The sequence below is a fragment of the Sphaerodactylus townsendi genome, linkage group LG14 (genome assembly GCF_021028975.2).
Source record: "Sphaerodactylus townsendi isolate TG3544 linkage group LG14, MPM_Stown_v2.3, whole genome shotgun sequence".
Classification (NCBI taxonomy): domain Eukaryota; kingdom Metazoa; phylum Chordata; class Lepidosauria; order Squamata; family Sphaerodactylidae; genus Sphaerodactylus; species Sphaerodactylus townsendi.
Genome location: NC_059438.1, coordinates 44,312,968 through 44,340,152, shown reverse-complemented (window position 1 = coordinate 44,340,152; position 27,185 = coordinate 44,312,968). Strand labels below are relative to the sequence as shown.

The 27,185-nt window shown below is 45.8% G+C and overlaps 1 protein-coding gene across 1 annotated transcript in view; it reads right to left on the bottom strand.

Moving 5' to 3' along the window:
* The window catches only part of LOC125443353 (tomoregulin-1-like), a 64,054-nt gene that overhangs the window by 23,080 nt on the left and 13,789 nt on the right, over positions 1–27,185 (bottom strand). Inside the window, exons 5-8 of the mRNA XM_048515377.1 lie at positions 20,096–20,102; positions 15,285–15,383; positions 6,946–7,094; positions 4,054–4,119 (exon numbers count right to left, since the gene is read on the bottom strand). Of these exons, the coding sequence (XP_048371334.1) occupies positions 4,054–4,119; positions 6,946–7,094; positions 15,285–15,383; positions 20,096–20,102 (321 nt within the window). The remainder of the gene's footprint in view (positions 1–4,053; positions 4,120–6,945; positions 7,095–15,284; positions 15,384–20,095; positions 20,103–27,185) is intronic.

Genomic DNA, 27,185 nt, shown 5'->3' with positions numbered 1-27,185 from the left:
GAGACCCTGAAAATTTTGAGACTGTGCCTTCAGAAATGTGCCCCCCCCCCCCAGCCTGCAACCCCCATTGACAGCAATGCAGAAAACTCAATGCAGAACAAAGATTCTTGGGCAAATTTTGGGATGTTCTTTCAGGGAGTACATTCTTGGACGTATCAGCACCAAAATTTCAGGGTATCATCTGGAGACTGTCATGATGGCACCCCCAAGGTTTGGTGCAGTTTGGTTCGGGGGGTCCAAAGTTATGGACCTTCAAAAGGGTAGCCCCCATCTCCTTAGCAAAGAATGTGGGATGGGGTACCCCATTTGAGGGTCCATAACTTTGGACCCCCTAAACCAAACTGCACCAAACTTGGAGGGTCCCATTAGGATAGTTTCCAGATGATACCCTGAAATTTTGGTGCTGATACATCCAAAAATGCTCCCCCTTTAGGAACATCCTAGAAATTTGCCCAAGAATCTTTGTTCTGCATTGAGTTTTCTGTATTGCTGTCAATGGGGGTTGCAGGCTGGGGGGGCACATTTCTGAAGGCACCGTCTCAAAACTTTCAGGGTCTCATCAGGAGACTGCCCTGATGATACCCCCCAGGTTTGGTGCAGTTTGGTTCAGGGGGGCCAAAGTTATGGACCCTCAAAACTGTAGCCCCCATCTATTAGCTCCCATTGGAAACAATGGGGGATGGGGCACCCCCTTTGGGAGTCCATAACTTTGGAGTCCTTGAACCAAACCTCACAAAACCTGGGGAGTAGCATAAGGACAGTCTCCTGATGATATGCTGAAATTTTGGTGCTAATATGTCTAAAAGTGCACCCCCTGCAGGCACCAATGTCCTGGTGCAAAAAAAATTTGGTCGTGGTGGAGTGGCCGCCCATTGGGGGGGGGGGGGCATCCAACTCAGGTTTTGCCCAGGGCTACAGTTTGCCCAGGGCTGCCTCGTTCCGCCCCTGATCCAGTCCCTTGTTGTTACAAGATTTGTCGCTGCTCTATTTTGGAGCCTGCGCTTTCTGCCTCCTGCCTCAGCCTCCCCCTGCCCCCACCCCATCTGCCTTTATTCATAAAGCCTGGACACAAGGTGATGATTACACACTAGGGAACACTATTTTCAGCCTTGTTTAGATTTCTGGGTTTTGTGGATGCTTGCACAATAATAGCATAAGCCTGCACGCAGGCACTTTCTCCCCTCAACAAAGGTCTCTCCGGTTCCAGAATTTTTACCTCAGTCAGAGAGAAAAAGCAGGAAGAAGTTAACAGTAGGAGGGAAGGAGGGAAAAGGGCCAGCAAAAATCTTTTGGCTACTTTCCAGGAATTACTGAGGTCTTAAAACTCTAAAACAGGCCTCAGAATCCAAACTCCTTGGAGTGGTTGACAGGTTATAAAGCAGCGAAGCCACAAAAGCTTCTGCCAGCTTCCATGCATGAAGGAGCAACTTGTGCCAGGTCTGTACTTTGACAAGAACACCTTTCAGCTCAGAATGGGCAGAGGCAGGCAAAGAGAGCAGGCCTAAAAGCAACCAGAACCGACAGCAGAAGGAGCAGCTCAGCTGGTCCCAGATTCATCGACGAGAGTCTCCCACGTTAAGTGTGGGGAAACAAAGGAAACGTCCGTGGCCCCGTGTGCTTCTTTCTCTCTGCGATCCAAGTGAGCATCCCTGAAGAGGATCCATTTTCAAATCATTTAGGGCTCATTCATACATGCAGGAACTCAGTTACTAGTAGGGTTGCCAATCTTCAGGTAGGACCTGGAGATCTCCCAGAATTGCAGCTGATCTCCAGGCAACAAAGGTCAGTTTCCCTGGGGGAAAAAATGTCTGCTTTGGAGGATGAACTCTATGAGGTTGTAGCCCAATCAGGTCCCTTCTTTCCCACAAACCACGCCCTCGCCAGCCTCTAGCCCTCCAATCTCCAGGGATTTTCTAACCTGAAGTTGGCAGCCCTGGTAACTAACCCTGCACATATGAATGGACTCCGGATATTTAAAAACAGCATCCATTTCAAGGTGATGAGAAATGATACATAAATTGTGCCTCTAGAGTTGTATTTGTGATGGATTTTCTCACAGAAGTAAGTCACCATTTGACACTGTAGTTATCAGGTGAGTATTGTGCACAAGTATGTCAAGATGAGTTAAGAAAAAGAATTATCATAATAGTAGGATTTTAGAAATTGATACTAGCAAACATATATTGTTGCCTCTACTACCAGATTCTTTCTTCATTAGAATTTATGTATGTTAAAAAGTTGTAAAATCTGCTGAATATTACATGATTTTATAGAACATTATTTGTAAACCTAAGTTGGTTCTATCAGTGCCCTTAACTGTAATCAAGACAAGATCTGTTCCTGGGGTTTGTTTGTTTTCTGTTGGATTGTTTTGTTTTATTTTTTATAACTCCTGAAAATAAAAATCTTAATGAAAAAGGAGAAAAGAGAAGGGAGAAGAGCCTTTTGTAGGGACAAATTTTTCCTCAGCAGTGGGGCCCTTATTTCAATCTGTGTTGGAGGATATTGTGGAAGGGAAGAACCAAGGTAACAGGGGAAGACCACACAGCAGGCCCATCCCAATTACAGGCAATTGCTACATCCAAAGAACACTTTGACGAATCAGAAGTAGCTGGTCTTTTGTCCATGTATATTGTGGCTCCATATTTAACAGACGAAGTATACAACTGTAGAGTTACTTGCGTAAAACAAGAGCATTTTAATGAGAAATGGAATTCTCCCTTATACCTCAGAATTCAAGCTGAAGGACCAACTCTTCAGACACATTTATCATACACGGTGCAGAATTCCATTTTATAATGCAGCAGTTGAGGAAGAATGTGCCTGACGCTTGTTGTCTGTGTATTCTTTGTCTCACAAGCATGTTTCTCCTACCTGCTGCAGCATGGAAAGGAATAATCATCCCAAGAATTCTGTACTATGTGGATATAGATGACTCAGAATTCCCCAATGGCCTCAGAATCATTCAGGCGACTAACTATGTGTCCTGAGGAACACATTCAATGTTCCCAACCACAGACTAGCTGCCCTTTCACACACAAATGCCTCATCTGCCTGTTTGTACCATCAGGGTAGTGAAAAAATTAGATAGACTCTTCTTGAGGTCAGCGCAACCCAGGCTAAATAAGAAGAACCAATTAATGCCAATAAAAGTTAACTGAAAGGGGTTGTGCTCCTATGCATGTATCTTAACTGAAATGCCCTCCTCTCCCCAACCCTGAAGAAAACTTCACAATCTGTAAAGCCTTCTTTTCAAAAAAAATGTTCAAGAACAAATTTCCTCAATAAACAATAAAAGGGAGAGAGAAGGTGACAAGAGAAGGAAATTGCTTTTCTGCAGAAAGGGTTCCCTTTCCGTGTTTCTGCCAGCATTAAAAGGCACCTTAAAGCTGACGTGTGGAACACAGGAAATCGATTTTGCAGGAATCCTAAGTAGAATTACTGCAGCCTAAGTCCTTTCATTTCAGTGGGCTTAGACTGGAGTAACTCTGCAAAGGACTGCGCTGTGAATCATTCTTCAGAATACATGAAAGGCTTCTGTTTGCCTTTTTCATAACAGGAATGCATTTAACATTCAGAGAAGGCACACAGAAGGGCTCCCGCATAACAGAACAACATCACCCCTCTGTTCCTGGATGTGGGGGAAAAGCTGCAAAAACATAAAAATCAGTCCGTTTGAGTCTACATATGTGCTCAATTCCCTTGAATGAATTAAAAAAACCCTTTATTAAACAAAGCCTCTCATGGCACGCTCTGCAAAACAGCTGAGGCCAACAAAGGTGTTCGTAAAATAGTATTTGTTCAAGCTTTGAGAGAGAGAGGTATTCTAACATGTTTTAATGTAACCATTTATCAAATTTCAAAATCCTTTCTTTTAAAAAATACATTTTGGTAGGAAAGAAATGTTTCTCTCCAAATTTAAAAAGTAGTAACAGACACACCTTGATCAGTTACTACCATTCTGCAGGGGGGAAAGCTAACTGCACTGATAATTTATATATTCTGGCATCTTTGCTGCTGTTACAGAGGATGAGTCCAGCATTAGCACTGTACCTTTCACATCTGGCCGATACTGCATGCCTTCATCCTTCTTCCCCAATGAGCCTGTGTCATCAGATTCTGTGTGAGGAAAAACAGATATTTAAGCTACTGTCTTGTTGGAACAGACTGCTAATTGGGGAAAGTTAAATGGCAGCAAGACAGTGACACATTCAATAGTTCCCTCACATAACTAAGAAAACAATATCGTCCTAGACTCCCTTTGGCTTCTGTTTCATCAATGGATGCAGTTCCACATTTTGAGTGAGGGAGGAGGTTGAAAGGCCCACAGACATAGGGTGCAATAAGTCAAACTCTGATCCACGTTTCTCACAACAATGGCAGTGCCAGGCACACAGTGAGCTAAAACTCACAGTAAAGGGGGTCGGGGTGGGATTGGAAGCCCGGAGAATAACTCCAAACCCCTCATTATCCCAGAGTTTAATTTCTCCAGGATCACAACACTATTCCTTCACAACTCTCAGTTGTAGAAAAGGCCCTAAAGTCAGAATCATCATACGCTATAATTAGGTACAAGCACAGCCTAACCTCACCCACACATGCTTAAGAACATAAGAAAGAGCCTGCTGGATCAGACCAGAGTCCATCTAGTCCAGCACTCTGCGACTCGCAGTGGCCCACCAGGTGCTCACCTGGGAGCTCACCTGCAGGGTGTGAAAGCAATGGCCTTCTTCTGCTGCTGCTGCTGCTGCTCCTGAGCACCTGGTCTGCTAAGGCATTTGCAATCTCAGATCGAGGAGGATCAAGATTGGTAGCCATAGATCGACAAGTCTTGATCCTCCTTGATTTGCTTCTAGCCCCTGCAGATATAGAAACAAGACTGGATCCTACCAAGAACAACAGTCTGGCTGCTCTGCTCTGCCCTGCCCACATCTCCACACCATCACTACCTGGGCTCTTTTTAACTGGAGTTGCCAGGAATCAAACCTGGGATCTTTTGCATGCAAAGCATACACTCTACCACCAACCACACAGTCTCTCCTCAAGCACTTCACATCATAACATTTATGTACTTTGAACAAAGTTAGTCTTGGTTATTCTGGGGCCCTGGGCAAAGTCCAGGATGGGCTCCCAGGATCAGTGCCAACCGGCACACACACTTCAGGCTCAAGCAAAAGGCCCCCACCAAGATGGCTGCTGCCCAAATGCCAGAAGGGGTACTGCCTGCTCCTCAGAGCGAAGTGTGGCCGCCAGTCATGGGAAGGACACGGAGTGGTGGGGGAAGCCCCTCTCTTTCAACAAGTGGAAACACTGTTCAGAAGCTTGTGTCTTCTGGCATTCCACCAGGCAGAGCCCACATACTGCCTGAGCAGATCTTCGGAAACAGGTGGACAAGAAACTTCTGCTTTTAAAAACAAGCTCCAAAGTGTGATCAGAGGATTATCGGCTGCCCTCTCCCCTCCTTGGAAGAACTCTGCAATTCCCGAAGCCTAAAAAAAGCCCAAAATATTCTGAGAGACCCGTCTCATCCGGCACACTCTCTTTTTGAACTGTTACCATCCGGCAGACGATACAGGTCTATCAAAACTAGGACAAAGAGGCTTAGAGACAGCTTCTACTCTAGAGCTGTGGCTATGCTGAACTCCGCGGCTTCGTGTTGATGTGTTTGGGGCTGTGTAGGGATGGGTGGAGGAAGGGGAAAGTGAGGATGGGGTATGAGTCTGAAATTGTGTGCATCGAGGAATGCTGCTGTACATTTCGTTGTGCGTACACAATGACAATAAAATGCTTATGCCTATGCTTAAGCTGAGGTTTCTAGGAAACTAAATTCTCTGTCCTGGGTAATATTCTCACAGTTTTTCTGTGGTTTTTCCACACAACAGAAATAAAACATTTTGCAACTGAAATAAAAAACGTTTTCTGCTGGAATTCTGCACAGCTAACATTTTATTTAGAAAATGCTAAATAGCATTTCATTTTTCCCAAGTCACTGTCAAAACATTACCTGCTTGCTGTGCAGAAAGCAACGAATGTTTTATTTTTCCCACCTGCCTTTCCAGCTTCCGCTTTTGTTTTCTCTGCAGCCGACACCCACCGTTTTCTGCTTCTGCCTGGTTTGCTGAAGGTTTTCCACGGAGATTTCATCTGCTAGCGAATCATCCAATTGCTATTTCCACTTCAAAAGTACACAAGTAAAGTTTGTTTTGCCCGATGATTTCACACGTGTTGTTTTTTGTTCTGAGGGTGCTAAGCAAACCCAATGTAAAAATCGCAGCAGCTCAGAAGGCCAGCCCCTCCCATTTCTTAACAGTAGACCTTTTCTCCACAGAGGGCTGGTCTACCCACGTTTCAACGTCTAAGCATTGTCTAAGCATTGTCTCCTAATGGGAGGAAGTCCAGCCCTCTGAGTGGCTGCAATTCTCATATTGTGAAGTCATAGCTACACAGACACCTCCCTCAAAACAAAAAGAAAAAAGGTACGTGTGCAGGATCGCCAGGGAAAACAAACTTTATTCATGTACTTTTTACAGTGAAATCGTGTGTGGATGAACTACTAGCAAAGGAAACCTCCATAGGAGACCTTCAGCAAATGGAAGCAAGCATGACGAATCCCCTGCAGCATGAAATGGTGGGCACAGCAAAATGAAACTGACAAGCTTCAGTCAGCTAGTGGGGGGGGGCGGGGGTGTTGTGAAAAAGAACCATATTGGTCGGCAACGCTTTATTTCTCCTGTGCTGAGCTGAAGAAAAAAAGCCAAAATGGTTATTTTTAAAATGTCTGCAAGATGTTTTATTTCCTTTGTGCAGAATGGACCTGTATTTCCACATAGTTGAAACGTACATATAGCAATATTTTCATCTATAAAGTGAAAAAGAAACAGTGAAGAGTCTCCTTTTACTTGCTAGCAGGTGTAATTATCTAGTGGAAATAAAAAGCAGAAATACCTGAGCAATGGCCAAGGTGTCTGATATCAATCTGTTCCTGTCTCAGACAAGATGCTTCTCGAACAAAGCAGGGGTTGTTGTAGGAACTTCCATCAGATGCACAAACAGGGTTAAAACTGTATCCGCTACAGTCTATGTTGCACACACATCTGGAGGCACAAAATGTGAGTAAAGATTAGAATCACTCCAATCAGCACAGCACCACAAAGACAATTGTACAACTTATTAAAAGAAATACACTAGTATGGGCAATCAGAAAGTGACTGAGGATCAATTCCTTTCCTGAGATCATTGGGGGGAAAGGAGTTAGCCAGCTTCTGAATTAATCAGAACTCTTCCTTCAGGTGGGATGTTAAGTGCAACAACAATAAACCTAAAGTGTTGCAAGACTGACCCATGATGGGTTGGGGGAACCCTGTTTTTCAGCACTACCCTTCCTGCCAACCCTTGGGGTGCCCAGCAGTGCAGTGCCCGTTCTCTTCATTGGCTAGTGTACCCACAAGGACAGAAATCTTGTCTGGTCTCACCCACACCCACATCTGCCTTGCAAAATAGCCGGCCACTTCTTTCCTAAAGAGATTTTTAAAAAGACAATACTTCTGTTTGTGGAAGTGTCAGCTCCCTGCATCAGAGAACAAAGCACTCGATATTTTCAAGGATTTTATTGACAGACTTCAAGGAACAAAGGAAGACGATTCTGGCGAAAAGGCGCCAGGCTGTTGATAATAGAGTTGGCACATCCCAACCCCCACATGGGAACAGAGAAACACAGAAAGGTTCAGACGAGGGGCCCATCCCAGCAGTGGATTCCCAAGGCCAAACCAGAGATACCTGCTAAAGTGAAAAGCAGACTTGACGGGAAGCCTGCTTTCCACCTCCAGCCCTGGGCTATCTGCCTTACTGAGACAAAGAACATGCTAGTGTGTTTACTCCCAAGTGTTCCTGTCAGCACAATGCTAATCTTAATTCCGTCTTCTGACTAACTTCTCTCTTAAGATCACCTTGTTTACACTGACATTGTTTTACAGCTGTAACTTAACCAGCTACCTTCCTCCTTTTTGGGCACTCCAGGCTTAGCCACTTAAGTCAAGTTCTCAACCCATTAGATCAACAACTCAACACTTAAATTGACGTTCATCCCTGGAAAGGCAGGGCTCCAGAGGCATATCTGCCTAGGGACAAGGGGCACCCTTGGGTACCCAAGGGTACCCCTTGTCCCCGGGCGCCACTCTTCTGGTCATGTGGGGGCGCAAAATCGGCTGCTGTCTCGTCGTTTTCGTGTGCCTCGACCACATCCAAGGCTCGCAAAAAACGACAAGGCAACAGGACTTCCTGCTGCCTGCAAGTGCCCTCGTCCCCACCCTGGACTCCCCCTCCCTTCCTTCCCCCCCTGCCGGCTGGGCTCTCAGCCCGCAGTCTCTTCTGACCTCCCCTCCGGGCAGGCCAGAAGAGACTGCAGTCCCGGCCTCAGAGACTTTCTTTTATAAGCGCTGAGGCCAGGGGTGGGGCTTGGGGAGCAGGAAGTCCCAGCCAGCAGGGGCAGTCTGGGGGGAAGGAGGTGAGCACCCTAGACCTTGCCCATGTCCATGGTGACATGGGTGGGGTCGAGGGCAGTGGGGGTCGAGCCTGGGGGCATCAGGGGGTGGAGCTAGGGAGGCAGAGACAATTTGTCTCCGGGCGCCATTTACCCCTGGTACGCTTCTGCAGGGCTCCCCTTTGTCTTGGGTGATTAAGGGTCTCTTTGCATCACCAGAGGGCCCGTTTCTCCCTATAAGTAGCCCTTTCACCCAACACTCAGTGTTCTGTCTGTTGATATTGTCCACAACACATTGTTTCTTCTTTTACAAGAGCTAGCATAGATCATTCAGCTCTGTTCATCAGAACTAAATTCACTTCAGGATGTAGTAAAGTATCACCTCTAAAAATTCCCCAGTTCCCTTCATCTATCTCCAAACCAATACCCTCAACTCTATATACATCCTAGGTGAGACCACAGCAGTGCAGGAGATCAACAGAGATGTACAAGCAATGATTACAGTCCCATCATAGTAGTGTTTATTATACCAGGGATCATCAAATTCTGCAGACAGAAGGATCCTCTATTCTCTAGACTGTGGGCTGGGACAGATCATCTTTGTAATAAAACCGGCCACAAGGAATCACACAAGGAGTCCAACCACAAGAAGTCACACAGGGCCATCCCAAGCACGCCTCTCTACGCCCACTGCTTTCAATAAGGGTTTAACTGTGCTTAGAGTGGAAATGACAGATAGATCACATACCATTACTTGCCAATATGCATATTTATGCATTATGAACAAAAGCAAAGATATAAAGTGAAATAAAACACTGACATGGGAAATCTATTTCCTAAAGGAAACCCTTCTGACAGGATGAATGGATGCCAGAAAAATTGGGCTGTATCCTGCAAATTTGTCCTGCTAGCTGAGGTGATCTCCTTTAGTGGAAAGCATTTCCCCCAAGCGCAATAGGTTGGTGCCACATCCAGAACGTGGCACACCAGTTGGTCACCCTGGTTTGAACTGTCTAATGAGTCCGTCTTTTCCTGGGCACGCAGCAGATTCTGTTTCCACAACCAAAAGTTTTGAAAGATTCCTAGTCCACAAAAGAGACTATTTAGAGCAGAGGTCCTCGACCTTCCTGAGTTTGGGGGGGGATAGAGAGAGCCACCCCAAAAGGGATGCTGCAAGAGGCAGAGCCAAATGCAATATCTTCTCCTTGCTTTGCAGGGGGAATCACAGAAAAATAAATGAAGAAAAGCTGAAAGGAATGAGGAAGACAGAAATGGGAATAAAAAACAAGGAAAGGAAACATCATGGGGGAGGGAGAAAGGGAGGGAAGAATAGAAAGAAGGGGGGGACCACAAGCCTGTGTGCAGACCAGCCTTCCTTAACCCAGTCCTTTGAACGAGGGCGGCCCCTTACAAGGGCCTCATCCCTTTTCTGAAAAGCCAGGTGGGTGGCAGGGGCAGTCCTGGCAGGTGCCACGAAGCCCACGGACACCACACTGGGGGATTCTAGCATAGAGGAACAAAGTCACAAACATTGACAAGAGGTGGCTGCAAAATGCCATTCTCACTAGAAAGGAGAGAAAACCCCACCTCCCAATTGAAAAGTCTGGCATGTGCTTCAAAACTGCAACGCAAATGCTAAAATGATTTAGATAAGTGAATGAGATATCACAGATGAAAAACCACAGACTGTGGTTTTAGAGCTCATGAAAGTACTTCAAACTCAAAGCATTAAAAACAAAAGCTACTGAAGTGTTTCAATGCGGACAATTACAGGAAAACCAAATGCAATCTGCGTGCCTGCCTGAACTGGCCCTCAGTTCCTTCAAGGCTGGCTATACTCAGGTCCCCAGGACTCCAACAACGATCAGCTGCATGCTGGACTGGAACTCCTATCAGTGGTAGACCAGAATAGCTCTCCTGTATACAGATAATTATGTAATTGTAATAATTATATAATAAGGAACTGGTATTACAGATTTGAAAGGGCAAGTATGACTCACACCATTAGCTGGTCCAAACTTTTGACTTTCAACTTTTCATTGTCCTTTTATCATTAAGAAATGAAGTTCAGGAACTTTTTCAGTTTATGTTTTAGTGTATTTCTTAATTTTACATTACTTTGACACAAGTATTTTTAAATATAGGTTTTAAACACAGATCTGCAATTAAGTACTTATGTTTATGACGGAACAAAAGGAAGCAACAATACTTGAAATATTACTCTAAATTGTTTTATTTTCAATATTCTAGGAACCAGTTGTCTGTGTAGACAATACAAACCTTGAGGGCTCTGATACAGTAAAGAACAGAGTTGTGTGTTCATTTGCTTTCAGTTCTCTGTCACAGAATCATGGAAGAGACCCAAAGGGTCATCAAGGCCCATCCCCTGCAATGCAGGAACACCCAATCAAAGCACTCCTGACAGATGGCCATCCAGCCTCTCTTTAAAAACCTCCCAAGAAGGAGACTCCACCACACTCTGAGGTAGTGCATTCCACTGTTGAACAGCCCTTACTGTCAGGAAGTTTTTCCTGATGTTTAGGTGGAATCTCTTTTCCTTCACCCATTAGTCCTGGGTGAAATAAGAAATAAACTGGGTGAAATAAAAAATAAACTTGATCCCTCACCATGACATTCCTTCAAATATCTAAACCAGGGGTAGGGAACCTGCGGCTCTCCAGATGTTCAGGAACTACAATTCCCATCAGCCTCTGTCAGCATGGCCAATTGGGCGCCAATTATCTCTGTTGAAATTCTTGACTCTAGTGTTTTTCAAAACTGACAGCCAAATTCTGTTCATTTTCATGGTTTCTTCCTTTCTGTTGAAATTGTCCATGTGCTTATGGATTTCAATGGCTTCTCTGTGTAGTCTGATGTAGTGGTTGTCAGAGTGGTCCAGAATTTCTGTGTTTTCAAATAATATTCCGTGTCTAGGTTGGTGTATTATGTGTTCTGCTATTGCTGATTTTTCTGGCTGAAATAGTCTGCAGTGCCTTTTGTGTTCTTTGATTCGTGTCTGAGCGCTGTGTTTGGTGGTAGACTTGTCCACAGCTACATGGTATGTGGTAGACTCCTGCAGTAGCTAGAGGATCCCTCTTATCCTTTGCTGAACGTAGCATTTGCTGAATTTTCTTAGTGGGTCTGTAGCTTGTTTGTAGGTTGTGCTTCTTCATCAGTTTTCCTATGCGGTCAGTGGTTCCCTTGATGTGTGGTAAGAACACTTTCCCTCTAGATGGCTCTTTATCTTTGTTCATGTGGCTTGTTCTTGGTCTTGCAGCTCTTCTGATGTCTGTAGTAGAGTAACCATTAGCCTGTAGAGCCCTGTTTAGGTGGTTCAATTCGTCTTGAAGGAGGTGGGGTTCACAGATTCTATCATGTCACTTCAAACCTTCTCTTCACCAAACTACACATACTCAGCTCCCTACGTCTCTCCTCTTGGGCATGGATTCCAGACCTTTTACCAGTTTGGCTGCCCTCCTCTGGACCTGTTCCAGCTTGTAATTATCCTTCTTGAATTGCGGTGCCCAGAACTGTACACAATATTCCAGGTGAGGTCTAACCAATGCAGAATGGAGAGGTACAATTACATCCCTCAGTCCTGATACTATACTCCTATTGATACAGCCCAAAATCGCATTGGCTTTCTTGGCTGCCTCAGAACACTGCTGATTCCTATTTAGTTAATAGTCTACTAAGACTCCCAGATCCCTTTTGCATGTAGTGCTGTCAAGCCAGGTGTCACCCATCCTATATCTGTGCATTTCATTTTTTCTTCCTAAGTGTAGTATCTCACATTTATCTCTGTTGAAATTCATTTTGTTTGTTTTGCCCCAGCTCTCTAATATGTCCAGGTCATTTTGAATTCTGACTGTCCTCTGGGGTATTAGCTACCCCTCCTAATTTGGTGTCATCTGCAAATTTGATTAGCATGCCCTCTATTCCATTGTCCAAGTCGTTGATAAAAAACATTGAATAGCACTGGGCCCAGGACAGAACCCTGTGGCACCCCACTAGTCAATTCTCTCCAGAATGAAGATGAGCCATTAATGAGCATACTCTGAGTTCAATCAGTCAATCAATTACAAATCCATCTAATAGTAGCATTGTCTAGTCAACATTTCACCAGTTAACTTGAAATAATATTATGGGCCACCGTGTCAAAAGTTTTACTAAAATCAAGGTATGCTGCGTCCAAAGCATTCCCTTTGACTACTAAGCTTGTCATTCTATAAAAAAAGAGATAAGATTAGTCTGACATGACTTCTTTGTCAAGAAACCCATGCTGACTTTTGTGATCACAGCATTCCCTTCTAAGTTCTGGCAGACCATCTGTCTAATGATCTGCTCCAGAATCTTCCCTGGAATTGATGTCAGGCTGACTGGACGGTAATTATTAGGGTCCTCCTTTTCCCCCTTTCTGAAGATGGGGATAGCATTAGCCCTCCTCCAGTCAACTGGGACTTCTCCTGTTCTCCAGAAGTTCTCAAAGATTATAGCAATAAAAAATTTGGGCTACCAAAGCTTTCTTCCAGTATTTGTACAAAGACCCCCTCCCCCCTCGGTCAGCAGAGACTCATCCTGCCCTCTTCCACAGGTGAAAAACAGGCAAGTAGAAGCTATTTAGAGGCTACAAAATCCAGCCCTTAGAGGTTTTGTAGAGGCCCACAGCTACCTTGAAAGATGTGATGTTCCATCCCCAGCTGTTGCCATGGATACAGTTACAGGCTCCCAGCTGTGGCATTGAACCCTGTCAAAGTGACTCAAAGGTAATTGGAAACCACAGGTCACTAAGCAGAGGGGTATAATTGACTCAAAAACCAATACAAATCTCCCTGCCCCTCAAGTTCCAGTAATGCTTTAGCAAATCTATATCAAGAGGCATCTGTTTAGGCTGCAAAAATCCAGATCATTATATTCCCTGGGTCTGTCTGTCATTTTTGGTCTGACTTGATATATTTGGAGAAAGGAGGTGGGCCTAGTAGGTCTTAGTGGGAACTTTTATTTTATTTTTTCTGATTGACTAATGTATAATGTTGTCAGGGCAAATTTATCCGCCGTTTTAAATTGAAATGGAAAGTGGACAGGTGCCTAGATTTGTACATTTTGTAAATGTTACGGTAACTATTTACTGTTCTGATTTAAATTATTTACATTGCTTATTATACTATATATTATTTATAGACTGTATTATATATTGATGGCACATATTATATGCTGACTATGTGTAAGGAACCCTGAGCCTGGCCTTTGGCAGGATATAAATCCAATTAAAGTAAACTAATTTGCCATGACGTTGGGGTCAGCAAACTACGGCTAGTGCTTTGCCTTCCAAGCTAAAATCAATCCCGATTTGGGATTGGAGAACAACCACTAGTTTGCTCATTTTGAGGTCATGTCAAAGGATGGTTACACCCTAAACAGGAAGATGAAGAGGAGGGGAGCAGTGATGTAGGTATAGAATTTTAATGGGGGAGTTTGGGGATGGGGCCACACCCCCACCCATCCCTGGGGGTGTGGCCATGCCTCCCCAAGCCCCACCCCCGGCCTCAGTGCTTATAAAAGCAGCTCTCCAAGGCCAGAGATGGCAGACTCCCTTGCCCCCCCACCCCACCCCACCCCACTGGCTGGGCTCCCAGCCAGCAGACCCTTCTGCCCTCCTCTCCAGGCAGAGGCGTAGCTAGGAAAAATGGAGCCCGGTGCAAAATGGGCAGCCATTGTGATGCTGAAATCCACCCCCAAACAGCATCACTTTCAATCGTGTTTAAACTAGGGAGCCCAGATTCTCCTTTTAAATCGATCATAAAGGAAGAATCTGGGGTCCCCAGATAAAACAACATTGAAAGTGATGGTGTTTGGGGGTGGATTAACCCTCACCCTGAAAAAGCATCACTTTCAATGTTTAAACTGGGGACTTCAGATTCTCCCTTTAAATCTATGCTGAAGGGGGTGGATTTAAAAGGAGAATCTGGGGAAATTTGCGGGGTGCCTGCTGTCAGGAGTGCAATCACCAAACTTTCAGGGTATCTTTAGGAGACTCTCCTGATGAGACCACCCAGGTTTGGTAAAGTTTGGTTCAGGGGGTTCAAAGTTATGGACCCTCAAAGGTGTAGCCCCATCTCCTATTAGTTCCCATTGGAAACAATGGGGGATGGAGGCACCCCCATTGGGAGTCCATAACTTTGGACCTCCTGAACCAAACCTCACTAAATCTGGGTGGTATCATCAGAAGAGTCTCCTGAAACATCCCTGAAATTTTGGTGCAGCTAGCCCAGGGGTTTGCAACCTGCGACTCTCCAGATATTCATGAACTACAATTCCCATCAGCCCCTGCCAGCATGGCCAACTGACCATGCTGACAGGGGCTGATGGGAATTGAAGTTCATGAACATCTGGAGAGCCACAGGTTGCAGACCTCTGTGCTAGCCTAAAAACTGCACCCCCTGCAGGCCAAAAACCGAAACACTAAAAAGCACCAAAAAAAATCACAAACAAGGGGTGGAGCTTCGGACATGTAATGGGGGGGTTGAACCTGAGGGGGAAAAAACCCTTTACCTACATCCTTGGAGGGGAGCAACTTGACCACAGGGTTCCAAATTTGACAGTGGAGGATCATCTAGAATATTTTTATGATGGTGGTGTAAAGCTTTTAACAGGATACATATGGCACATACCAGCTTGGCAATGCACATTTATATTAAACTCAGGCTCAGTTTTGAAGGATTTAAACAAACGTACAAACACAGCATTATCATGATAGCCTTCAACAGTTTGCATTATCATTTTCTAAGGGAAGCTTTCTACTTACCCAACATTTTCTGCATCTTCATCACACTCAGCTCTATATTTGCAAACTCCACACTTGGAATGTTTTCTGTGAACTTCTGTTCCAGATCCTTCATACTCTAACCAAAAACAGATCACATCAAGAGAATGTGTCATCTGATAACTACATTGTAATGCTATCATATTATTAAACATATTTAAAAGATGTATTGTCGAATTTAAAGTTACAAGATTTATGGACTTTAAAATATGGCAATGCGAGAGAATATACCTTCTATTCAAAAAGACATAAATCACATTCCAGAACTGACATGGTTTGGATAACTAGTCCACATTTATAAGATGAATGTGTACTCTAAGACCTTTTCAGACCATAATGCACTCTTTTTTACACAGAAGAGAAAAAGATTGGTAGATGGAGATTAAATTAAACTCTATTGAAAAAAATCAGAGATTGTGGAAAAGGCAAAACAAAAGCTATAGGATTTTTTTAAAAAATCCATTTGAATAAAGGAACAGATCTAAATGGGTGCCTAATTATGGGTTTTATTGCCAACTTTGACTATTTTACTGTTCTGCTGTTTAAAGCCTTATATGGTATGGTGCTGTTCACACCAGTTTTATTGAATTGTTTTAATCGTTTTATATTGATGTTTGCCACCCTGAGCCCTATCAGGAAGGGCGGGATACGAATGAATGAATGAATGAATGAATGAATGAATGAATGAATGAATGAATGAATGAATGAATGAATGAATGAATGAATGAATGTGGTTTGGGATGCCAGTAAAATATTTAACTTAAACAAGAAGTTGACACAACAGAAAATACAGAATGTTTCGGACTTGATTAAAGAAAAAGACTTTTTAAAAATACCCAGATAAGAGTCAAATTTTCTACAACATTAAGATTCTGCAGCAACAACTATCAATGCTCACTACTAAAAACATTGAAAAAATTGCATTTTGCAAAACAAAAAACTTTTGAATGGGCGAACAAACTAGGGAAAATGTTGGCTGCAAACCTAAGGAAGATTGGAGAGAACAAATATATTGCAAAAATACTATGGGAAGGTAGTCTAACCAACAATGAACAGATAATTAAAAAGACATTTTTAAAATAGTATAAAAACCTATTTGAAAGCAATATATTAAATGAAGAAGAGATTGAAGATTATTTAGTAAAGCAAAAATTGCCAATAATGACAAAAGAACAAAAAAAATTGAATAACCCAATTTCAACAATGGAGCTAGTAGAAGCCATGAAACAAGAGAAGTTAAATAAATCTCCAGGACCAGATGGATTGCTAGCTATCTACTATAAAACTTTTGCAGATGTAATAATGGAACTATTCCTAGCAACTGTCAGGACTACAACTCCCAGCATGCACCAGCTCCTCCCTTTTTCCAACAAGAGCGGGAAAACAAACTGAGAATCTACATCCCACCAGAGCTTCACGACCAATGAGAGGCCAGAGACTGGGCGGGGGGAGAAAGCTGATTGGTTGTTGTTGAGTTCAGAAATAAAATAAATACTGGACCTGTGGACACGAATCCTCAGTTCCAGCACCCTGTATTTAGGGCGACGCAAATCAATAAAGTTATTTTCTTTAAGTTAACTCTGAGTGTGTTCAGCCTTACAGCAACGATGAATGGGATTTTATAATCTGGGCAACTTCCAGAATACTGGAGAGAGGCAAATTGTAAGGAATTCCATAGAAGCAGAAATAAAAGGCTTTTTGGGTGTAAAAGACCGTTTATTCAGACATCCTAGAAAGCTCACGTACACGCAGTGGCAGGAATAAGATCTCCCGCCAGAAGCACAGGTTATAACTCTGTCCATCCCATCCCCCCTCCCGGATTCCCATGGGAACGGAGGTCTCATCTCCCTCGCAGAGATAAGGTCTCCGCCGGAGAAGCTGGCCCATCGCCCGGGCTGTGGAATGTTGTCAAGGCCAGGCGGCTGACCCGCTCATCAGCACCACTGAATCCTTTACACTCTGCCTCCCGCGCCAAAAAAGGCCTCCCCCCCAGGTTTGTGCGGAACGGCCCGGTGGAAAGCAGAAATGAGAAGCGGGGGCGTCAAATATTTTCGGAATAAAGCATTGATTATACCCAGAGGAATACCCCCACCCAAGAGGCTAAATATTAGCAGCGTTCTTACGATTAAAGCGAGAAGTCCAGGATAAAGCGTCAATTTACGTAATGCTTGTGGCCATCAATAATGGTAGGTGGGGGTCTCTCAGTAGTGCGTTATAGCAGGCATCAGAAGCGGGGAGCCTCCTTGAGTAAACTGGAATGGAAGACAGGATGGGTATTACTAAGAGAGTTAGGCAAAATCCAACCGGGCAGTGACATCATTAATCACTTTAATGTCTGAAAAGGTCCCACAAATCTTTTGCCTAGTTTTGAAAATTTATGCACGTCTCTGAGATTTTTTGGTGAACAAATACACGCAGAAGCCCACGCGCAAAGGGAAATCCGAGCGGTGCTTATCCGCTTGCAGCTTTTGGGAGTCTTTAGCCATTTGTAAGGCAGCCTGGACCATTTTCCATCCACAAACCAGAGATATAAATCCACTGCTGAAACTCTGGAGGATCCAATGCTTCCGCGAATAGTTCGCGGCTTGGCCCGGGGAAGGAAGCGACCCGGACCGCGATTTCGAAGAGTGTCATACTGCGCAGAACCGCATTATTATAGAAGCGTATTCTGCAAGCGGGTAGCTTCGCACCAATTGTCTTGGTGGTAGTTGGTGTTGTAGCGTAAATACTACTGTTCTAGGGTTCTGTTACGTTCTCTCTGACTCACCGTCACTTTGAGCGTGGTAGGGGGCGGTATCCGCCGGGGCGGAAGCTAACAACCCTAGAAAAGCTTTACAGAATTTTGAAATGAACCTGGGGAGACGCTGATGGGACTACGTACATTAACAGGAGCGGAGTGAAGACGGTAAACATGCTGAGATGAACAGACGCAACTAACTGGGAAGCGGAGGGGATGGAGGCACATGGGATGAAATGGGCTTGTTTAGAAAATGAGATCCACCACCACCCACAAGACCGTGTTGCCGCTGACTTTCTGGCAAAATCTGTAATACAAAATCCATGGAGATGACGCCGAGGGGCGGGAGGCGCGGAAGAGGTTTCAACAGACGATGCAGGTTTTCCCGGAACGTTCTTGGCTTCTGCGCAAATAGAGCAACCTTTAATATACGTCTCAATGTCCTTGCGCATCGCGCGCCACCAGAACTGACGGCGGGCCAAATGCAGAGTTTTTAGAAAGCCAAAATGCCCAGCCGAGCGGGCATCATGACAGGCCTCGAGAACCTGCTTACGGAGGGGGGGAGGCACGTACCAACAATCCCCCCGCCGCCAAACGCCATTCTCCAAACGCAATTGGGAGTCACCTTCCTCCGCCGGAGGCTCGCGCAGCCCCGCCTCCTCGAGTTCCCGTAGGAAAGGAGAGACCAGGCTGGGAATGGGCGGAGAAGGAGGAGAGGATGTCTGAGATCGGGTGACAGCCAGCCCCAATTGGGAGGGGGAGAGAACAGTGCGTGGAATGTCCCGTAAGGCAGCTCCACCCTCCTCCCCGGGTAGGCGCGAGAGCGCATCAGCCAGTTTATTGGTTTTTCCGGGGGAAAAATGGACCGTGAAAGAGAAACGAGAAAAGAAATCGGCCCAACGAAGTTGCTTCGCGGACATCTTGAGGGGGGTGGAGAGGGCGGCCAAGTTCTTGTGGTCCGACCAAACTTGAAAGGGGTGTTTAGCCCCCTCCAGCCAGTGGCGCCAAGTGGAGAGTGCTACTTTGATGGCCGCAGTCTCTTTATCCCCTACAGTCCAGTTGAGTTCAGCACCGGAGAACTTCTTTGATAAATAAGCACACGGAACCAGCCTATCATCTTTATTTCTCTGCAACAGGGCTGCCCCAAGCGCTTTGTCCGAGGCATCCACGTGAACCACAAACGGGAGATCTGGGTCAGGGTGCTTCAGGATAGGTTCGGTAGTAAAAGCAGATTTTAAAAGCTGAAAGGCTGTCTGACATTCTTCAGACCAGGAAAGGGGGGCCCCGGGCTTGGCAGTCAGTGGATCTTTACCCTTAGTGCGTAAGAGGTCTGTGAGTGGGAGAGTCAGTTCAGCGAATTGGGGTATAAAGTCACGATAGAAATTAGCAAAACCTAGAAAAGATTGGAGTTCTTTTCGGCTGGTAGGTGCAGGCCATTGGAGGACTGCATCAATCTTAGCAGGATCCATTTTTAGGCCCTCGGGCGAGATCCGGTAACCCAAATAGTCAATAGAGGTTTGGTGAAAACAGCATTTGGAAAGTTTGGCAAAGAGGGAGTTGTTGAGCAAGCGTTTCAATACTTCCCGAACCAATGCTTCATGCTCCTCCATGGTTTGTGAATAAATTAAAACGTCATCTAAGTACACCACTACTCCCTTGTACAATAAATCATGGAGAACTTCGTTGATAAGGGCCATAAAAGCTCCGGGGGCCCCACTTAACCCGAATGGAATTATTAAGTATTCAAACTGTCCAAACTTTGTGTTAAATGCAGTCAAGTGTTCATAGCCTTCAGCAATTCTGACTCTGTAGTAAGCTTCTCTCAAGTCCAACTTAGTAAAGATGCGTCCCTTGCCCAATGCGTCTAAGAGATCCTTGATTAATGGCAAAGGGTATTTATTGGACAGGGAGACTGCATTGAGTCCTCGGTAATCTGTGCAGAGCCGTAAAGACCCATCTTTCTTTTTTACAAACAATACAGGAGCAGCATGTGTGTGTTTGGTAGCCCGCCGTATGAACCCGTGAGCGAGGTTCTTGTCTAAGAAGGCACGAAGCTCCTTCTCCTCATTGGGACTCATGCGGTAGATTCTACCTTTGGGTAGTTGCGCCCCTGGCTGTATTACGATTTTGCAGTCAGTGTCTCTATGGGGTGGCAACTGATCGCATTCTTGTTCCTGAAATACTCTGGCTAAATCTTGGTAAGCCGGTGGAATGCCGGTAGAATCGGGAGCAATCGCTGATGAAGCCAGGGGGGGTGTGTGTGTCAGTAGAAGCCGAGTTTTCCCCCCAATTCATGTGTTCACCGCAGGGAGGGTCAGTGAATTCTAAGATCCTTTCTTTCCAAATGAATTTTGGTTCATGCAACAACAACCATGGCATGCCCAGAACTATGGAGTGTTTGGCCACTGGCGCCAGAATAAAACTAATTTTCTCCCAATGGTCGGCGCAGCGGAGGAGAACCGGTTGCGTTTTGAACTGGGCCGGTCCTTCGCTCCCGAGAGGACTGCCGTCCATTTGGGTGAATGGTATGGGCTTAGCCAGGGGGACTTGGTCTAGACCTAGCTCCTCCGCCACCTGGGGCCGCATTAAGCAATGGGAGCAGCCAGAATCCACAAGGCTATAATACGAGTATGCTTAGCGGGGTTGGCCAGAAACGCTTGGATTGTAATGGGAGCGCTGCCTTCACTCACCGCGTCTGGAGTCGAACCCATGTCCATGGGGGCTGAAGAAAGGCAAACAGCTGCTTCCCCCTCCTCTGGGTCGCCTTCGATAACTGCCTTAGATGAGCCTGTTGGGGGCGGCCCGGATTTGCGTGGTGGCTTGGCAGATGGGGTGCGCGTGGCCGGAGCGGTTGGCTTCTGTTTTTTCGGGCAGTTGGCAGCCATATGACCTGGTCCTCCGCAGTAAAGACACAATCCCAGTCGGCGACGGCGCTCGGAGGTGGTCTCGGTAGGGCGGCTGGGCTTGGCTTGGTGGTCGTAGTGGTGGGTTTGGGGCGTGGGCGGCCTCCGGCACGAGCGTACTCCAAACGAGACGCCACCTGGGATCCCAATTCGATCCAATCAGCAATAGTGCGGGGGATCCGAATTAAAAACACCGTTTCACGCAGCTTGCCGTCAACAGCATCCGAGAAGTATTCACATTTCATGCGCTCAGGCCACTCAGGAGGGAGTCGGGCAGCCGCCGCACGAAATTCACGGGCAAATTCTGCAAACGAGCGGTTGCCTTGCTGAATCGATTTGATGGAGTGTTCGGATGAAAAGCTTCGTTTTCAGCACCCGGATCTTCAGAGGCGAGCGCAAAGGCTTGGAGGAGCAGCGGGCACCCGTCGCGAGTATCTTCATCTTACAGGGACAAAAGAGTCTAAACCAATTCGGCTGCTGCCGCATCCAGGACTGGGCCAATAACCCGTGTTACTGGCGCTCGGAGCCGGTTATAAATCGTCATAGTCCTCCATGTGGGCATCGAGTTGCAAGATGAAGTAGGGAAGTTTGGAGGCGGTCCCATCCGAGAAGCGAGGCAGGTATTGGAGGTCTGTAATATCCCCTCTCCGCGGCCCTTGGCGCCCGCATGAAACTGCGGTTAGCATGGGTTATAGCGCCAGGTTGAGGCAGCGGATTTAGCAGGGGGCGAGGAATGCGGTGGAAGTGGAGGTACCAGCGCCCGGTGCAGCTGGCGTTCTGGTGGGGAGCCGGTCCTTGGAAGGTGGCAGGACCCAGCGGCGTGATAAGCCCCTCTGGCGCCGGCTGTACCCGTGACAGCGTAGACTCCAACTTGGAGTTGTCCTGTTCTGCTGCCTCTTCAGTTCCCTCTCCAAGGCAGCCAGCTCTCTCTCCATGCGAGTCAGTGTCGTCCTACAGTGCGCGTACAAAGCTGCTTTCTCTGCGTTCCAATTTAGCCAGTTAAGATGCCGTTGAACAGCTGCAGTTAGTTATTCACTTGGCGTACGCATAAGGCCGCAGAGCATTTCGCGTTGGCGCTGTAAGTCCAAAGTTTGGAGTGTTCCAGGACTTTATCATGGGCGGATAGATTCTGCGTATATTGCCGTTGCAGCGCATCTTTGTACCGGTCCAATTCGAGTTGAGCCCTGCTGCGCTGCTGTTCCCGGTCTCTTTGCAGGTTTTCACGCTCTTGCTGCAGCTGTTCTCGTTCACTCTTCCCATAGCTGGCGTTCGCGGGCCCATGCTTCTTGGGCATCTACATGGTCCGGCCCACTTCCTCATCCCAGCTCTCTTTCGATGGGAGAGGGAATAGATCCGGCTGGGAGTGCGAGAACTCCGGACTCCTCTTCATCTCTGAACGCATGGGGCGTCGTGCCACCCGGTGGCTCCGCGGGGCATCTCAGGTGCAACCAGCTGGTCCGGGATCTGGGGGGTCCGATCGGAAGGCGATGCGGATACCCCTCCCAATCCCTGAGTATAGTCCCAGTTTCACCGTTGGTGCTTCGGACGGGCCCCAGTGCTGCCTGCAATTGGATCTTTGGGAGCATCACCAAAATCTGGCAGGTCAGGAATCGTTCAATGGACTCCTATGTTGCCGCGCCAAAGAAAGGTGGTCAGGCCACGTCTCCTCCGTGACAGGTTGCATCTGAGGTTTGTAATCCATACTACAGCTTGGTGAATGCCCGATCCACTGGCTTCGATCCATAGACAAGCGCCCCAAGCGACTCATGTAAGTCCCCATGAGTGCGTCTTCTCGTCCCTCGTTCCAGCGGAGTAAGGGAAGACTTCGTGCTGATACGAGGGCGGGGAAAGAAGTCACCAGCGAGACCCGCTCGCCCGCCGGTTCACCTAAATCCAGGAGGAAGAGCTCGGAGCTTCCCTCTTTGAGAGGCTACCGAACCTTCCACAGGAACATTCAAACCTCTCCATGCCAGAACTTTTGAGGTCCAGTGCACTAGGAAGATAGATGAACGATAGATTCCTGCCACAATGTAAGGAATTCCATAGAAGCAGAAATAAAAGGCTTTTTGGGTGTAAAAGACCGTTTATTCAGACATCCTAGAAAGCTCACGTACACGCAGTGGCAGGAATAAGATCTCCCGCCAGAAGCACAGGTTATAACTCTGTCCATCCCATCCCCCCTCCCGGATTCCCATGGGAACGGAGGTCTCATCTCCCTCGCAGAGATAAGGTCTCCGCCGGAGAAGCTGGCCCATCGCCCGGGCTGTGGAATGTTGTCAAGGCCAGGCGGCTGACCCGCTCATCAACACCACTGAATCCTTTACACAAATATTACATTAATCCCAAAGGAACACCAGGACACAATTAGTGTTACAAACTACAGACCAATTTCACTCCTAAACAATGACTATAAAATATTTGCAGCAATTTTAGCAAGAAGATTGAAGGGAATACTAAGAACATTTATTCATGAAGACCAAAATGGTTTCCTGCCTAAAAGACACTTAAGAAAAAATGTTAGAACAATTCTAGATGCAGTGGAGTATTATGAGAAAAACACAAGAAAACAAGTTGCATTGATTTTTTTGGACGTAGAGAAGGCATTTGATAATGTCTCTTGGAAGTTTAAGTTAAAGATATTTTAAAAATGGATTTTGGGAACAACTTTGTAAAAGGCATAGAGGCTATTTATATTAAACAAAATGCCAAAATAATTGTAAACAGTGAGGTTTTTAAAGGAACAAGACAAGGATGTCCACATTCACCACTGTTTTTTATACTTGTATTGGAAATCTTAAACAGAAGTATTAGAAGTAATGACCAAATAAGAGGATTGAATGTGGGTAAACAACCTAAAACACTGAGAGCCTTTGCAGATGACCAAATAATAATATTAGGAGATCCAGTGCAAATGTGGAAAGATTGTTAAATAAAATACAAGAATGTGGTGATCTGGCAGGGTTCAAGTTAAATAAGAGTAAAACAAAAATCTTAACAAAAATATGTCCCAACAATTACAAAATAAAGTATTCCAGCTGTTGGAACAGTAGTTTGTTTGTTTGTTTGTTTGTTTGTTTGTTTGTTTGTTTGTTTGTTTGTTTGTTTGTTTGTTTGTTTGACCACTCTCCCCAGAAGGGAGTTCAGTATCTGGGAGTGTAGTTGACTAACAAGAATTGTTCACTATCTCAAAATAAATATGTAAAAGTATGGAATAAAGTAAAGAAAGATTTGCTGAGATGGAACAGAATGAATTTATCTTTGCTGGGGAGAGTTGCCAGTAATTAATATCATAACATGTTTTACACAATGGCGAAAAGATATCAGCAATTTTATTTGGCAAGGTAAGAAACCAATAATAAAATATAAAAATTTACAAGATGCAAAATGGGTGCCTAATTATGGGTTTTATTGCCATCTTTGACTGTTTTACTGTTCTGCTGTTTAAAGCCTTATATGGTGTGGTCCACATTGGCACCAACGACATTGGGAAATGTAGCCGGGAGGTTCTAGAAGCTAAATTTAGGCTGACAGGTAACAGGTTGAAGTCCAGGGCCCCCAAGGTGGCATTCTCTGTTCCACGCACAGGGCAAGCTAGGCAAGCAGAGATACAGGATCTCAATGCGTGGATGAGAAGGTGGTGTAAGGCAGAGGGTTTCAGATTTGTCAGGAACTGGGGAACCTTTTGGGACAAGGCAGGCCTGTACAAAAGGGACGGGCTTCATCAGGGGTGTAGCTAGGGTAAATAGAGCCCGGGGCAAAATCTGAGTTTTGCGCCCCTCCCCCCATTTGGGCAGCATCCCTCCCCCACCACGACCAAACAACATTTTTTGCCCCAGGTCATCTCAAAGTCACCATCGCATTATAGAACATGGCCCAACACACAAATCTGAACACACCCAGGGCTCCCTAGTTTAAACAACATTGAAAGTGATGCTATTTTTTGAAGGCGGGGAATCCACCCTGAAACAGCATCATTTTCAATGTTGGTTATTGTGGGTTTTCTGGGCTGTGTGGCCGTGGTCTGGTGTATCTTGTTCCTAATGTTTCACCTGCATCTGTGGCTGGTATTTTCAGAGGTGTATCACAGAGAGAAGTCTATTATACACTGTGTCCAGCCTTCTCTTATAACAAACTTCTCTCTGTGATACACCTCTGAAGATGCCAGCCACAGATGCAGGCGAAACATTAGGAACAAGATCTATCAGACCACGGCTACACAGCCTGTAAAACTCACAACTACCAGTTGAATCTGGTTTTGAAAGCCTTCAACAATACTTTCAATGTTTTTTTTAATCTAGGGAGCCCAGATTCTCCCTTTAAATCCACTCCAAAGGAGGTGGATTTAAAGAGAGAACCTGGGGAAAATTTGAGGGTGCCTGTCAGGGGAGCAATGTTTAAGCTAACAGTACCAAACTTTTAAGCTATCTTCAGAAGACTCTCCTGATTAAACCACCCAGGTTTAGTGATGTTTGGTTCAGGAAGCCCAAAGTTAGCTCCCATTGGAAACAATGGAGGATGGAGCACCCCTTTTGGGGGTCCATAACTTTGGACCCCCTGAACCAACCTTCACCAAACCTGGGTGGTAGCAGCAAGAGACTATCCTTATGATACCACCTAGGTTTAGTGAAGTTTGATTCAGGGGATCCAAAGTTATGGACCCTCAAAATGGTAGCCCCATTTACTATTAGCTCCCATTGGAAACAATGGAGTATGGGGTCACCCATTTTGGGGGTCCATAGCTTTGGACCCCCCAAACCAAACTGCACCAAACTTGGCTGGTATCATCAGGAGAGTCACCTGACAATAGTCTGAAATTTTGGTGCCGCTAACCTAAAAACTGCGCCCCCTGCAGGCCACAAATGGGAAAAACCCTGAAAAATAGAAAAAGCCACTAACGAACCTGCAATTTTTGTGCCCACCACAAGGTGGCGCCCGGGGCACTTGTCCCCAGATGTCCCCATGGTAGCTACGCCTCTGGGCTTCATCTTAACCAAAGAGGAACCAGGCTGCTGGCGCTCAACATTAAAAAGGAGCTTTTAAACTGATCCCTGGGGGAAAGCCTACAGGAGCTGAGGTTACTTCGGTTCGGAATACAGTATCTATGGGGATGCAGACAGAGAGGGAGGTTTTTCTAAATCAACCACATACAATTGAGGAACATAGCAATGTGCATGTGACAAGGGATAGTGTCTATAAAAGACTTGAGGGTAAAGCACATAAATCCCAGGTTAAGGACAGAGACAGGATATACAGGTGTCTCTATGCTAATAGTAGAAGCCTTCGACCTAAAATGGGGGAGCTGGAGTAGAGTTTTGAAGGAGGACTTTGATATAGTGGGCATTACAGAGACATGGTGGAATGAGGAGAACCAGTGGGATGCTGTTATACAAGGTTACAGGCACTACAGGATGGATAGGACAGGGCGCATTGGGGGTGGAGGTGCCCTTTACATAAAAGAGAGCATAGTGTCACATAAAATAGACAATGCAAGGGGAGCTGGTTCCCCTACAGAATCACTGTGGATATCAATACCAGGTGTGAAGGACAGTTTAATATTAGGAATATATTATCTGACCAAAGTGCACCAGAGGATTCTGAGATGGAAAAAGAAATTAGAGAGGCCAACAAAAACAAAAATGTAGATGCATGTTCAGGTCATAGTAAGGAGAGACAGTGATGTAGGTATAGATTTTTTATGGGGGGTTCGGGAGCGAGGCCATGCCCCCACCCACCCCTGGGGGTGTGGCCACGCCTCCCCAAGCCACGCCCTTGGCCTCAGTGTTTATAAAAAGCAGCTCTCCGAGGCAAGGGATGGCAGACTCCTGTGACCTGCCCCTCCCACCGGCTGGGCTCCCCAGCTGGCAGCCGGCAGTTCCTTCTCTCTCCCCTCCAGGCAGAGGGGTAGCTAGGGAAAATGGAGCCCAGTGCAAAATCTGAGGTTTGCGCACGCACACACCCACCCCACTATGGGTGGCTGCTGTGATGCTGGAATCCACCCCCAAATAGGATCACTTTCAACGGTGTTTAAATTAGGGAGCCCAGATTCTCCTTTTAAATCCATTTTAAAGGGAGAATCTGGGGTCCCCAGTAAAAATAACATTGAAAGTGATGGTGTTTTGGGGTGGATTCTCCCCCACCCTGAAAAAGCATCACTTTCAATGTTTGAACTGGGGACCTCAGATTCTCACTTTAAATCCATGCCACGGTGGATTTACAAAGAGAATCTGGGGAAATTTGGGGGGG